Source organism: Chelonoidis abingdonii, chromosome 22 (assembly GCF_003597395.2).
Source record: "Chelonoidis abingdonii isolate Lonesome George chromosome 22, CheloAbing_2.0, whole genome shotgun sequence".
NCBI lineage: Eukaryota > Metazoa > Chordata > Testudines > Testudinidae > Chelonoidis > Chelonoidis abingdonii.
In genome coordinates this window covers 29,489,137-29,504,275 of record NC_133790.1, presented here as the reverse complement: position 1 = coordinate 29,504,275, position 15,139 = coordinate 29,489,137, and the positions used below count along the sequence as shown (strand labels likewise).

The following is a 15,139-nucleotide window of genomic DNA, read 5'->3' as shown; positions in this document are numbered from 1 at the left end:
AGAAACAGGACTAACAGCAATCGCCTACATCACAGAGACTGACTCATCGCCATGGAGACTCTTGGATGGATGAGAGACAAAGAATTTCCATTACCTCTGCCCCTCAAGGGCACAGCGCTAGAACAAACGTGCTACCCCCTCCTGGCTTCTTCACTCACCACATGAATCTTCAGGTCGATGGACAGGCGGATGTGGTACGGCACATCGTACTCCCGCATGTCCACTATGTTGTCCATCTGGTTGACAGTCTTCTTCGAGGGCCCCTCATCATCCATGGTCAGGCTGCCACCGATCAGAGCACTGCAAGGCGCAGGGGAGAGCGATGGTTTAAATGCACAGATCTCAGATTCAGGGGGAATGAAGATAAGAAACAACACTGCAGCAGCAGCTCTAGTCAGTGAGACTGGAACAGCACAGCAGGAGGTTTAGCACCAGCAGATGCTAGGGCAGTCACCAGAAGGAACTCTTCCCTATTAATCCAGCAGCCAGCTTCAGAAAAGGAAAAGAACAGCTACTTACCCTAGGGTTATGGTGGTTCTTTGTGGTATTCTGTCTGTATGGATCCCGCTCAAGGTGCACATGCACCTCACGTGCGAGAGATTTGCACATATGAGGCTCATGCTCACCTCGAGTGGGAGCCACAGACAAAGGAGAACTGGGACATTTGCTGTTGTCACCAGAGCGAGCGTCAGCTCAGGGAGTTCCCTCCCTATCCAGAGGAGATGACATCAGGACCTGTGAACTTAACACGGACCAAAGGAAACAGCTAAAGTTAAATCCTTTCAGTGCTGGTTAGAGAAGAGGTAGGTCTGGGTCACATGGGAAACACCTCACTAGGCACAGTACAAGAACATAAGGGAATCCTGCTGGGCCCTGGGACCAGCTCCCCCAGGTGCATTGCCAAAGAGGAGAACATCTACCTCGACAGCATGGATGTGTAGGTGTCTCTCGCCTGGTCCCGCTCCCTGTTCTTCTTCACAGCAGGAGAGATTTCCCGCCGCACCTTCACCAGGTCATCCACAGTGTTGAAAGATAGCTTGATGTAGTTCCGCTTCAGGCCCACCAGGTGATTTGGCTACAAAGGGACGGATCGGCCAATGAGGAAAAGACAGTGAGAATGGGAGGAAGAGACTGTACAAGCGAGAGGCGGTTGACAAAGGAGATGGACCAAGAAAGATAGCAGGAGTTGGGGAGATGGGGGTGAGAAGAGACCACAGAACAAGGGGCTGAGGGCTGGAGTGTGTGGATGGGGAGAAAGGTAGGGAAGAGAAAGTGCCTGTCAAGAGTCAACATTATTTCCCTTGATCAATGTCCAGGCCCTATGCCTGGTATGAGCTGAATACAGAACTAGGAGGACAGAGCCATACAGACCTGGCTGCATCTCACTCTCCCCCAACTTGTATGCCCCTCCCCCATTAGAGCTGTACAACCTGTCAGCAACTGGGCAGGGGGCAGAGCAGCTACTCACCAAGTCCAGATCCTCTTTGGGAACCGTTTCCAGCTTGGCGATTTTCCCCTGGTACTTCTTGGAGAGGAAGGAGGACACTTCCCGCTCACAGCCCTGCACAGAGACTAGAGCTTCAAGAGGGCAGCCTAGGGTGATCAGATGTCCCGATTTTACAGGGACAGTCCTGATATTTGGAACTTTTTCTTACACAGGTGCCTATTACCTCCCACGCCTGTCCCGATTTCTCAAACTTACTATCTGATCATCTTAGGGCAGCCAAAACCCTGCCCATCAAAGCAGAGCAGATTTACAGACACTGTCTCATTTGGGGCTGTGTCCTGCACCTCTACATGTACAGGGGCTTTAATAGCAGCCTGTCTGGAAACCAATCTCTTCCACCCTGGAGAGGAGTTTGGTTTTGTTTGTTTTTTAAACAAGGCTCCTAAATGTAAAATCCCAGAACTCTCAGCCAGGCCCTCAATTTTGCAGCTAATCAGGTGAGTTCTCCACGGGGCAGAGTGACAGGACAATAAACCCTCAGCTACTTACTGGGCCGTGAACAGGAATGAAAGGAGCATTTAGTCACAGGATTGTATGCAGAAGCCAAACAGGGCTGCTGATTAGGAGCTGAAGGGCTCACTGAGCAAGAGGACCAGGAGACTGGTACTTCGAAGGGCAGCTCATTCAGAAACACAAGAAAATCTCCTCCAAAATACTTCAGAAAGATTATGTACATTTGGTATAACTGCTTCCCATCTCCTTTCAGGTCGACAGCTGACAGACAGCCCCGGTGAGGAGTCAGACATCAGCACTGCAACTAGCACTGAATTTGATATTTTATCATTTGGATGGATAATATTACTAATCATTTTTAAATATTTTTTCAATTTGTTCCTATTTATATGTTCACAGTTGCAGGAAAGTAGGCAAAGGTGACCAGCCAATTATCTCATGACAGGAGATGTTGAAATTCAAGAAATTCAAGCTTTATAACCATTAAAATAGAAATTGTCAACATGCCATGTCAAAATATACAAAGTAAACATCCTTAAATCAAACTCTAGATTTTTCAAGCAGCAGTTTTGTTATTTGGTCTATCTGTAAATTTCGATTGTTAGCCATGGAAACATGTTTTCGTTGGTTTGTGGGTGCTCAGCAAAAGTCAGCATTTACTGATAAAGACCTGATCCTTCCAAGCCCAGCTATAATCCTGGATTTCTGTCTCACCAGCCAGGACCCCCATCCTCTCAGGCTGTTATCATGCTGCTGCCTCAGCCCAACACCTGCCTAAGTCATCCCTGGTTTATGCCTCCACATTCTATCTCAAGCCCTATTTGCCAGCCACAGAGTCCATACCCACCTTCCGGGTTGCAATATAGAAGTAGGGTTTATAGGGCAGGGCCACCTGGAAAAAAGCAGACACAGTCAGCATGGCACACGCCTGGGTAGGAAGGGAGAGGCATGCAGTTCAGCACATTCCCCTGCTATGGGTTCGTGTGTGAGACACACACAGACCTGCCTAAACCCACCCTGGTCTCTCTCTCTCTCACACACACAGACAATAATCTAACACACACCTCCCCATGTACCCTTCAGCTTGGTCCTGACACAGAAACCCACCCTCCTCTGGTTCTCAAGCAGAGCCCAGCAGAGGCCCTTCCCACCCCAGTCTGTGCCGACAGATTTCCATGGCGGAGTAAACTGCCCCACTTAAAATCCAATCAAGAAGGAATTAAAACATCTGGATGCCTAGGAAAAACAGGCTATGTTTGGGGCAAGAACACAGAAGACACTATATTAACACCCACCTACGCAGCAGGGAGGCACCACAAGATGAGGCCAGCACTGACCTGTTACCATGGTGGCCACTGTGAGCAAACCTCTGCAGGCATCCTCACCTGCCTCTGACTGAGGCAGATACATAACAATGCAGGCAAATGTTATGCATGGGGCCTAATCCCACCTCCAGCCAACCACCCCTACCTACACCTGGCAGCACAGATATGAGACTGGAATGGGATCAGACTGGTTCCTTAGTTGTATGCGATGTTGGCCCCAGGATGTCACAAAGACAAGTGGTGGGTAAACTCTTTGGCCAGCTGGTCCAATAACAGACATCATCTTGCCCAGTCTGTCTGTGTGTCTCCTTAGCATTCCTCACAGTGCCCTTTTAGGGATTAAAGGAGATCCAGGAAAGAGTCAACTGAACTGCAAGGCAAACTGCGGGGTCTGTATCCCTTAATGCAGTCACCCAACTCCCTTAATAAAAATAAACAAAATATATGGAGATATACCTCTTTCATAGAGCTGGAAGGGAGGTCATTGAGACCAGTCCCCTGCCTTCACTAGCAGGACCAAGTATTGATTTTGCTCCAGATCCCTATGCAGCCTCCTCAAGGACTGAACTCACAACCCCGGGTTTAGCAGGCCAATGCTCAAACCCCTGAGCTATCCCTCCCCCCTTCTTTGTCAATGAGACTTGCGCCCAAAGAAGGAGTAGCCCTTTGGTGTCAGTCGGGAAGCGGTTTCCAGTGTACAGCTCTGCAAAGTCTTCCCCCAAACCATCCAGTTAGGCTCCTCCATCCTCTGCACCTAAGGTGAAAGGGACTCACCTTAAACCTGCTCCCATCCTCCTGGATGAAGTAATAATCCACGCTGCTGACCAAGCGCTTGTCATCATCCAAAACCTCTGTCTGCGAGAGGGGGAGGCAGCACATCACAGCCCCTCCCTGGAGGGCAGAGCCCGAGAACCCCGCCTGCCCTCCTCCCCGCTCAGCCTCCCGCCCCAGACCCTCCCCAGCATCACAGGCTGACCCGGCTCAGCCCCCACTTCCGTGCGGCCTCGTGACCCTCCCCTTGCCCGGCAACCGGACCCCAACGCGCCTCCCCGCCCCAGACTCCCCCCCAGCAGCACAGGCTGACCCGGCTCAGCCCCCGCCCGGCGACCGGACCCCAACGCGCCGCCCCGGCCCGGCGCCGCCCACCGGGTGCATGTTGACCAGCCAGCCCGTCTTCTCCCCCGGCTCCTTGGCCCGCTCGAACCCGAACTGCGCGTCCAGCCGGTCGGTCCGCTGGCTGCGCTCCAGGCGCTTGAGGGCGGAGAGCCCGGAGCCATCGTCCCTGCGGAGAGCAGCGCGTCAGGCCAGGCGGCTGCGCAGGAGCGGGCCGCGGACCGCCTCAGGCCGCAGGAGCCCCCGCCCCGCAGCCCAGCCCCGCGCGCCCTCACCTGGGGGCGTCGGGTCCCCGCCCGCGGGGCTCCGCGCGACGCCGCCCGCTGTTCCTCAGCACCATCGCCGGCCCGGGCGGGCAGCGAAACTTCCCGCGCTGCACCGAGATCCCGCGAGATGTGCCTGACTCCGCCCCCTTCGCGAGCGCCTGGCCCGTTCTCCGCCTCCGGACGCTACGCCAATCACAGGGCGCTGCCTGGGGCTCGCCCCTCTGTCAGCCAATGGGAGAGAGGCCTCCCTCTCCATCGGCCCGCCTCGCCACGGGCAAGCCCCGCCCTTTAGCCTCACTCACCTCAAGCGATACTGCCCGCCCACCAAGGATAACCCCGCCCCCCGTGGTCTGGTCCCGCCCCGAGCTACCTGCCCGGACTTTCGCACTCAGAGCCCTACGCCTTGGCTCCTGGGCCGTCGGCGCATGCGCGTAATTCAGCCAGGTAGCTGGGGCCGCAGCGGTGTGTCCCGGCGCTCTTCCAAGCGCCGCCGGGGCCGCTGCCGCGCAGGCTGCTCGCCCGGTACCTGCTGCTGCTGCGGCTCCGCCCGCTGCTCACCAAGGCGGCGTCCGTGAGCGCCGGGCAGAGACGGACTGACCCCCAGACCCACCCCTCCGGGAGAGGCGGGACCGCCCCCACCCCCCAAATCGGGAACTGCTCCACCCCCTGTGGGAAGAAACCGGGACAGACCCTCCCAGCTGGGGAACCAGACCCCCGGGAGAGAGCGGGACTGACCCCACGCTGGGAACAGACCCCCCTGGGAGAGAGCGGGACTGACCCCCCCACCGCTGGGAACCAGACCCCCCACCCCAGGAGAGACTGGACCGACCTCCCAAACCAGGAACTACTCCACCCCCGTGGGAGAGACGGGACAGACCCCCAGCTGGGGGACCAGCCCCCCGCGGAGAGATCCGCCCGGCCTGCCCTGCCCCCAACCAGGAACCTACTCCCCCCGCGGGAGGACGGGACAGACCCCCCAGCTGGGGACCAGACCCCCCCGGAGATGAGCGGACGACCCCCACCGCTGGGAACCAGGACCCACCCAGGAGAGACCGGACCGACCCGCCCCCAAACCAGGGAACTACTCCCCCCTGTGGGAGAAACCGGGACAGACCCCGCCCAGCTGGGGAACCAGACCCCCCAGGAGAGGACCGGACCGGCCCCTGCCCTGCCCCAAACAGGACTACTGCAACCATCCCGTGGGAGAGACGCGGACTGACCTCCCGCAGCTAGGAACAGACCCCCGGGGGAGAGTCCGGGACCGACCCCCACCGCTGGGGACCAGACCCCCCCCCCGGAGAGATCGGACCGGACCCTGCCCCCAAACCAGGAACTACTCACCCCCCGTCGCGGAGAACCGGACGACTTTCCCGCCAGTAGGGGAACCAGACCCCCCTGGGAGAGAGCGGGGACGCCCCCACCGCTGGGGAACCAGACCCCCCACCCAGGAGAGACCGGACCGACCTGCCCCAAACAGGGAACTACTCCACCCCCTGTGGGAGAGACCGGACCGACCCCCCCACCAGGAGAGCGGACCGACCCTGCCCCCAAACCAGGGAACTACTCCACCCCCTGTGGAGAGACCGGGACCGACCCCCACCCCAGGAGAGGCGGACCCCACTGCCCAAACCAGGAACTACCCACCCCCTTCGTGGTGAGAGACCGGGACTGACCCTCCCCGCCAGCTAGGGAACCAGACCCCCCCGGGAGAGAGCGGGACTGACCCCCACCGCTGGGGAACCAGACCCCCCCACCCCAGGAGAGACCGGACCGACCCTGCCCCCAAACCAGGGAACTACTCCACCACCCTGTGGGAGAGACCGGGACAGACCCCCCCAGCTGGGGAACCAGACCCCCCCCCGGGAGAGACCGGACCGGCCCTGCCCCCAAACCAGGAACCTACTGCACCATCCCGCGGGAGAGACCGGGACTGACTTTCCCCGCCAGCTAGGGAACCAGACCCCCCTGGGAGAGAGCGGGACCGACCCCCACCGCTGGGGAACCAGACCCCCCACCCCAGGAGAGACCGGACCGACCCTGCCCCCAAACCAGGGAACTACTCCACCCCCCTGTGGGAGAGACCGGGACCGACCCCCCACCCCAGGAGAGACCGGACCGACCCTGCCCCCAAACCAGGGAACTACTCCACCACCCTGTGGGAGAGACCGGGACCGACCCCCCACCCCAGGAGAGACCGGACCAACCCTGCCCCCAAACCAGGAACCTACTGCACCATCCCGCGGGAGAGACCAGGACTGACCCCCACCCTCAGCCGGGGAACCAGCCGCCCCCCCCACCGCCTGGGAGAGACCAGGACCGCCCCTCCCCCAACCGGGAAACCAGCCCCACCACCGGGAGAGACGGGGACCGCCCCCACACTCAAACCAGGGAACTACTCCACCACCCAGTGGGAGAGACTGGGACAGACCCCCCCAGCTGGGGAATCAACCCCTCCCCCCCCGGGAGAGACCAGGACAGACCCTGACCCCAAACCAGGGAACTACAGCACCACCCCGTGGGAGAGACTTGGACTGACCCTCCCCCGCAGCTGGGGAACCAGATCCCTCTGGGAGAGACCAAGACAGACCCTGCCCCCAAACCGGGGAACTACTCTGCCACCCTGTGAGAAAGACTGGGACAGACAGACCCCCCCAGCTGGGGAACCAGTCCCCCCCTCCAGGGAGAGACCAGGACCACCCCCTCCAACCTGGGGAACCAGCCCTCCCCCCTCCTCCTGGGAGAGACTAGGACTGACACCCCCCCACGCTTTGTTGTGACTTGCGCTGTTGCCCTGTTCCAAGCCCTTAGCCAGGCGCAGCTTGCACCTCCCTGGCCTGGCGTACCCAAGGGCAGAGTCCTGATTAATACAGTGCCAGCTAACACCATGCTCCCCCCCTGCCCCGTGCAGACAGAGCGCCAGGTGTCTGGCAGGGCTGTCTTGAGGGCAGAGGCCCAGCTGCAGTGGGATTGCAGGATGCTTGGCCCTCACCCCTTGCTCTTCAGGGCTGGGTGCACTCCGTGGGGCTGGCACACCACCTGTCAGCCAGTTCTTGCACCTGCTGGTGAGGTGCAGCAGCAGCCTTGGACAGATGCTTCCAGTCCTCTCACCCGTGTGGCTGTAATGGGCAGTGAGGGGAAAGCGGGGCTGTATGTATGCACGGGCTGCGGGGGATGTTAACTCTGGGCCGCTTTCTGAGCCAGCTGCTGTCAGGAATCCCACAAGACGCCACAGTGGGCAGGGTTCAGCAGCCTCTGAGCAGTGATTTGGGGGCAGGGGGGTTCACTCCTGCTCACTCACTGAAGGCATCGGCACAGCCTGCACTGGTTGCCCTTCTCAGCAGAGGCACCACGGACTCTCGGGGTCACGGACACCAAGCTCCTCTCTAAACCAGATGGGTCCCTGCAGGGCAGGGATGAGGTGTGTTGCTGGAGCAGGAGACGCTTGCCCTGCGGCTGCCCAGGCTGTACCTGCTCTGTTGATAATGGTGGGCAGAGGACTGTTTGTAGAGCACCTAGTGCAGTGGGGCCCTGCTCCTACGATTGGGGTCCCTAGGTGCTACCACAGTCTAGATAATAACATCAGTCTCCACAGCCGTCAGTTTGGCACCTCTTGCCAGCACTCCATACACCAATTTAACCCTTCAGCTCCCTCCAGAACAAGAGAAAGCTGATTGTCGGGCCAAAATTCAGATTGGATCCAACATAATGCCCTGGTCAGAGATCTTAAGGCATTTTCTCTGCTATTGATTTAATCAACTGATGATCTCGGCCTTCGGGAGCTTGTCAGCAGGGCCATTGCTGTGAGGCCCGGAGCACATGCTGAAGGGGGAATTGAGATGAAGGGGTCTTGCTCCCATGCAGTACAAAGAGGGGGATGCACTCTGAAGCTGTGCTACAGACGTATCTGGCTTTGAGTGCTGGAGGTGGGGTAACTCGCTGGCCGAGTTTCTGAGCTGGAAACAGAGATGTTGCACGCTGCATGAGGGAGAGTGCTGGCCAGAAGCAGATCTGTTGTTGAGCAAGTGATAGCACAGGGCTAGGTGGGGCTGGCAAACCAAGCACCCACACGTTCAGGTGGGGACATGTCCCAGCTTGTGATTTGCAGCTGATTGGTGCTGAGGAAGTGAGAGTCAGGACTCCTGTGTTCCATCGCCGAATCTTGTGACAAATTGTTTCAGCTCTGTTCCCCCAGCTCTAACATGGGAACACAGTGGCCTTGCCTCACAGGAAGGTATGGCAGGTCTGCATTACTGCTTAAGTTGATGTAACTTACATCGCTGAGGGGTGTGAAAAACCCCCATCTTGAGTGACACAAGTTTTGCGCTGTCCACACGGTGAGAACCGCTCTCCTATTGACATAGCCGCGCGTCTCGCCGAGGTGGAGTAGTGCTGACGGGAGAGTGCTCCCAGAGCATGTCTTCAGCGGACGCTCTGCAGCAGCGCCGGCGTAGCTCTGTAATGTAGACGTGCCCTTAGTGTTTGTAAAGCACTTGGAGACTCCTGGCTGAAGGTGTGGTGAAGAGTGAAGCACTCACTGTTTGCCCCGTGGCCACCTGATATGCTGAAGAGTAAATAGAACCAGCCCAGTGTGAATAACCTCAGAGCGCTCTCTTGCTTTTTCTTCTCTCGCTGTTCCACTCTTTAAACCCTCCCCTCCTGTTTTCCCCATCCCCTTCTCCCCTTGGCCTCTGACTGGGTGGGCCAAAGGAGAACTGTGGCCTAGTGGTTAGGGTGCTAGCCTAGAATTTGGGGGACCTTGGTTCAAGTCCATGCTCTGCCACAGACTGCCCTCTAACTTTGGGTAAGTCACTTTAGTCTCTGCCTCAGTTCCCACCTGTACAATGGGGATAAATGGCACCTCACCTCACCAGGGCTTGTGAGGGTAAACACACTGAAAACTGTGAGGTGCTCAGATGCTATAGTGATGTGTGCCATGGGCATACCGTGGAGAGATAGACAAGCTGCTCCCTCTCACCAGCTACTGCCTATTCTTCCCATGGGCCTTGGCCTTCCTTCCCCTCCCTGAGGCACTGACCAGCCAGAGGGAGGGGAAGTTAGGGCTATGCATTTGGGAGCAGGGAAAAGAATTTCTATGTCCCTTTCTGCTCTGGCAAATGAGACTGAAACGCTACCCACAGGCAGGGTATAATCGGTGTCTCAGAGACGGTCGGTCACCTAGGGCCATCGATAGGCAGACTTGTTGTGTTGCTCTCCGCTGGCCCAGCACGCTCCCCATGGCTGAGAGCCGGGCTCTTTCCTTCCCACGCACCCTCCCCTGTAATAAAGGGCCGGGGCTTGTGATTCCACTGCCCCGGTGAGGGGGGGGGGTAGGTGTACGCGAATGGAATTTAGGGCTGATCAAATGCTCATTGCAATCAATGCAGAAGGCTGCTGCAGATATCAGTGGAAGCAGGATTTGCTTCACAGCAAACGATTCTCTTGCCCGCGCACCAGCAGGAGACTTTATCTCTCTCTCTCTCTCTCTCTCTCTCTGAGCCAGGGGCTCTCAGACTTTCGTACTGATGACCCCGTTCCCACAGCAAGCCTCTGAGTGTGGCCCCCCCTTATACATAAAAAATGTTTTTATATATTTAACACCATTATAAATGCTGGAGGCAAAGCAGGGTTTGGGGTGGAGGCTGACAGCTCGCAACCCCCCATGTAATAACCTTGCGACCCCCTGAGGGGTCCTGAACCCCCAGTTTGAGAACCCCTGCTCTTAGCTGTGTTGGCTTTTCAGGGCAGCACCAACTTCCTGTCCCCCCCCAAGCCTTCAGCTCTGACTAGCACACACCGGGAGCAGATCTCCTGGGGCCATTTTCAAAGCAGAGCTGCAATCTAAAGGACACTTGCAAGTGAACGGATTCCACAGACAGCATGACTGTCAGCTCGGCAGCTGGCAGAAAAGTGACCAGTTTACAGGGGGGTTTAAGACCCTGCTGAGTGGATGGGGTCTCAGTCCACAGAAGCAGGGCTCAAAGGGCCTGGGTGAGGTGATGGAACTCTGCTGGTACCTCATTCGCCACTTCTTCCTCCTATAACCTTTCTCCTTTGAGGGGTGGTTGCTGCCCTGCTCTTCTCTGAGTGCCGAGACACCCCTAGGAGTGAGAGGATGAAACTGAGAAGGAAAACGTGGCTTAAAGATCAGGCAGAGCAGAGCTGTGTCTGGCCATGGGATTTTCTCTCCAAGGTAGGGGGTGAAGGGTCCATCACTGGGGATATTTTAAATGAGGCTGGCTGAAGCAAAGGAGAGCTGTAGGGAACAGGGAACCTGACCCAGTCTCTGATTTCCATGGCACTGCATGTGTGAACTAGCCAGATACTGTTGCTATTGGTCAGTAGTACAATAGTTACCGACACTGCCATTTGTTTTTATTAGTAGTCTTCAGAGTCAGAGTCAACACATCACTGAGATAAATAGGAGCAGGTCACACAGGTTCTTCGCTGAGTCTGGAAGGCTGCATCATGTGGGGGAGGGGGTTACATCTGGGCATGTTTGCCCCACAGCCATAAGGGTCAGAAGCTTTAATTTAAAAAACAACAACAAAAACCATTCTCTTCCGTTGAAAGTGGTGGGCCCCAGAGTGGGCTACTGGGAGCATTTCCCTGGTCACGGGCTGCAAGCCAGTGCTGTTAAATCTAGATGAGGGATGCCGAATTCCCCCCGCCCCATTGGCTGGGTTTCGTTGTGAGCGTGCAGGAAGCGTGATGTCTCAGAGCTTGCTGCACCTATCAGTGAGTGCTCTCACCCTAATCTGACGGGTCCTGGAGCTACTGCACTCTTCTCCAGTGGCTGTGCTCAGAGCTCAGGTTCCCTCGGACTCTGGGTTATTTGGATGGCTTCTGATCTCATCCCCTTCCTTCCGCCTGCAGTGCTGTTTTGTCAGCGCTTGGGAGCCTCCTGTCCCAGGTCATTGAGAGGAGCCGGAAGAAGCCAGGGTCATCCAAAAGCCTGGACCTGAGTGAGCCCTTGAGATTCGCCATCTATGGGTAAGTCACAGGTGCTAGTTACATCACTTAGTGCACTTCTGAAAGGTGCTCAGGTACCATGGTGATGGGTGTGAACTTGACCAGAGAGGATGTTGAGTTGCTGGTGCTCTCCTCCTGGAGATCTGTGAGAAGCAGGAGTGCTTCCCCCCTCACTATTATGACATCACTGACATCTCTCCTGAGCAAGAGAATGGATGGCCTGGTTAGAGCAGTAGCACAGCACAGCACAGTACTCTCCGCCACAGACTTCCTTTGTGACCTTGGGCAAGTCACTTGTCTCTTGGGACCTCTGTTCCTATCTGTACAATGGGGATAAGAGCCTTGCCCCTGTGCACTGGAGTGTTGTAAGGATAAACACATTCAAGATCATGAGGTGCTCAGATATTGTGGTAATGGGGCAGCTAAGCACCTAAGCTGGGGCTGGATGGAAGGCTGGAGGACAGCGACGAAGCACAGTCATGCCCTCTGGTTTGTCAGGTTCCTGTTCACAGGGCCACTCAGTCACTATTTCTACCTGTACCTGGAGCAGCTGATCCCATCAAATGTCCCCTTTGCCATGGTCAAGAGGCTTCTGCTGGACCGTCTGGTTGTTGCTCCACCCTTCCTGCTGCTCTTCTTCTTCATCATGAACCTGCTGGAGGTAGGTGCCTATTTCCAGTGTGTGCTCAAGTCAGGCTGTAGGGTTTGGTGTGTGGTTCTGGATACTGCAACAGGTAGTGAAGATAGACATATCTGTGTGCTTATGTGCCTGGACGGAATCTAGATCCCAGTCACCTATGATCTAGGACAGGCCCTGTCGGTCAAAGCAGGGGACCTTCTTGCTCTGCTGCTGTCTTCCTGTGAACTCTGAAGTAGCTCCCTCAGCTGCTTTGGGCCTTGGCTTGCCCTGCTATACAGAGGGATGCTCGTGTTTAACATCAGCCGGGGGTTTGTGATCTCCTAAGCGTGCTGCATGGCCAGTCGCTCTGGTCCCCTCTGCTGGAATGGCCAGCTTTGGCTAGTGTGATGTGCCTCTGCGCACATCGTGTGCACCTGGATCTCACAGGTAGTGAGTTTTTCTCTCTGGCTGTGCTCTCTGTTAGGATTTGTCTTTGTAACCCCTTTGCCTACATGGCTTAGGGCTCTGTAAGAGAGAGAGTCGGGGCCTCTTCTGGAGTTTAGGCCTGGCCCTCACCAATGTCCCTTGTGTTCCAGGGGAAGGATCTGTCTGCGTTTGCTGAGAAGATAAAGAGTGGTTACTGGGTAGCACTCAAAATGAACTGGAAAGTGTGGACCCCAGTCCAGTTCGTTAATGTCAATTATGTCCCTATGCAGGTAAGTCTCTGCCTGCTCACGTGCTGTCCTTGCCTGGGAATTCTGACCACTTTTGCAGCCCTACATCCGGGTTTATAGCATGGGCTTTTTCCCCACTAGTGTATGTCCAGGGTCCCCTTATCAATCACCCTAGGATCCCCTTCCTTTAATACTTCTGTCCTCCATACTAGCAACCCCTTCCATTGCTCTTGTGCTTGAGATTTTGGCCTGTATCTGTTACCGCTCCTCGGCGAGCTGCAGAGCTGAGGTCCCCGTTGCCCACAATCAGTTGTTCTCGTGTGAAGGACTGCACAAATCCAGACAGCCCCTGACACATTTGTCAGTAAGACATGGGCACTCGCACCTGTATCGCGGCCCAGTGCAGTAAGTGACCCAGGAGACTGTCAGCCCCAGGCTGGTCTGTATCTTGACACTTCTCTCTACAGTTTCGGGTGTTGTTTGGAAACCTCGTTGCTCTCTTCTGGTTTGCCTACCTGGCCTCCATCAAGAAGCGATAGCATCACAGCTGTAATTTTGGGCTGGCCTGCATCGCCTGTTGAGGCAATTGTGCTCTGAGAGCCCACAGCCCCCACTTCAATCTGGGAGCATCTGCAAGAACTGACATCACTGCAAATCCTCTGTGATTCAACACCGCGCATGCTGCCCTAGTGCCGACGGTGCATAGGACAATGAGTCAGGCGCCTGTCCCTGCCCAGGAGCACTGGGCACTCTCCTAATACAAATAATACTTTTGATTCTTTTCTGACTAAGACCGCGAATAACTGCTTTCTAATGGTGCTTAACAATAACCACACAATCAACTGATAGGGTGAGAAACCAGCACAAAGTGTTCTGAGTCTTTTATTCTTCATTTTTAAGTATAATAAAATTGCTGTTTCACTCCTTTCTTGTGAAGTTTTATTTTCCCTCTGGTGATTTGCTAGTTTTGTTTGAGATTGATTACAAATCCAGGCAGAAGTGGACAGTCTCTTCTTAGTTGCGGGAAGGAATAAGATAAATCTCATATGCAAGAGAGAGACGATGGAAAGCGAAGGCCTCCTACTTAGTGGGAAGGAGAGCTAACAGCTGACAACATCAAAAAGTTCGATGTGCCCCATTCCTCCCAGGGATCCCCTGCTGATATCCCAGACCGAGATCTGGGAAATACAGACCCACGTGTGTCTAGAGGAGCTTCTGGGGAGCCTCTGGCCAGTACCTTTCTGGAGACACCCCGGTCTATGCGCAGGAGGGGAGACCAGCTCAGGCTCTTGCGGGGCAGGGAGATTGCTAGCCCCTAGAACTGTTTTCAGAGCAAGCTGAGCTTAGCATTGCTCCCCAGCTCAAGGCAGAAGAGGCCAGGCCGTAGCCATGGCGGGACGCCTGTGTAGGTGTGCAGCCCCCTCCTTAGGGCAGGGAAGCGAGCAGAGCTGGAGGACCAACGGGAAAATCTGCATATTAAAACCAACCAGAGGCAGAGTACGGAGCGCTGTGAAACGATGTTAGGAGCTCTGCCGCTGCCATGGGCAAGGAGAGCGCGTATTCCTCCTCAGGCACCCTGGGAATGTGTAACAGGGACAGGGAAAGGCTGGAAAGTAGCTGGCTGTTGTCCCCAGCTGTTGCTGCGGGTCACCCTGCCCTGAAGTCCCTCCAGGCATTGTTTTTGGCTTCTCCTGCAGGTTGCCACGGCTCCCACCCCCTGCCCCAGTAGAAGGCCTTGCAGCGATGAGGGAGAGCAGCCCAGTTGTTGAAGAACAGGCTGGCAGGAAGGGGCCTATTTCTTCCATTTTACTAGGCCAGAAGGGTCCCAGTGTGCACCCTTCCCAGTTCAGCAGGCCCTTCACAGGCAGCTGGGTCCAGACAAATGCCTCAGCCCCCTTCTTTGGATGTGAAAACTCCAGGTGGGGTCAGGCCAACAAGTAGGAGCTGTAAGCTGGCACCAGCTGGTAACGGGTGGGCAGTACTGTGGCTGTGGTCCCTCCACCTGGCCAGCTCTCAGCCTCAGGGCTACTCTCTGAAAAACACAGTGGGATATAAAGCTATTTCACGCAGGTCCATGGGGCTTTGCTCCTCAAGATCAGACACTCGGGCACATCCGTTCCCAGCACTCTTAATGGTACTGCAGGAGCCTGTCTGGAAAGCTGAGGCTATCCAGAGTCATTGGGAAAGGCAACGTACACGTCTGGCTCCTGCCA

At 56.2% G+C, this 15,139-nt stretch overlaps 2 protein-coding genes across 2 annotated transcripts in view; one reads left to right on the top strand and one right to left on the bottom strand.

The window, feature by feature from the left end:
- The window catches only part of POLE (DNA polymerase epsilon, catalytic subunit), a 38,606-nt gene extending 33,812 nt beyond the window's left edge, over positions 1 to 4,794 (bottom strand). The window contains exons 1-7 of the mRNA XM_032768303.2: positions 4,674 to 4,794; positions 4,432 to 4,567; positions 4,060 to 4,140; positions 2,808 to 2,852; positions 1,469 to 1,561; positions 921 to 1,075; positions 159 to 300 (exon numbers count right to left, since the gene is read on the bottom strand). Coding sequence (XP_032624194.2) covers positions 159 to 300; positions 921 to 1,075; positions 1,469 to 1,561; positions 2,808 to 2,852; positions 4,060 to 4,140; positions 4,432 to 4,567; positions 4,674 to 4,738 — 717 coding nt within the window. The 5' untranslated portion in view covers positions 4,739 to 4,794. The remainder of the gene's footprint in view (positions 1 to 158; positions 301 to 920; positions 1,076 to 1,468; positions 1,562 to 2,807; positions 2,853 to 4,059; positions 4,141 to 4,431; positions 4,568 to 4,673) is intronic.
- Positions 4,795 to 7,811: 3,017 nt separating this feature from the next.
- On the top strand, positions 7,812 to 13,854 carry PXMP2 (peroxisomal membrane protein 2). The gene is made up of 5 exons (XM_032768333.2): positions 7,812 to 8,895; positions 11,538 to 11,654; positions 12,132 to 12,294; positions 12,849 to 12,968; positions 13,394 to 13,854. Exons 1-5 carry the CDS (start codon positions 8,864 to 8,866, stop codon positions 13,463 to 13,465), a joined length of 504 nt encoding a protein of 167 aa, XP_032624224.1. The 5' UTR covers positions 7,812 to 8,863; the 3' UTR covers positions 13,466 to 13,854.
- Positions 13,855 to 15,139: the final 1,285 nt, after the last annotated feature.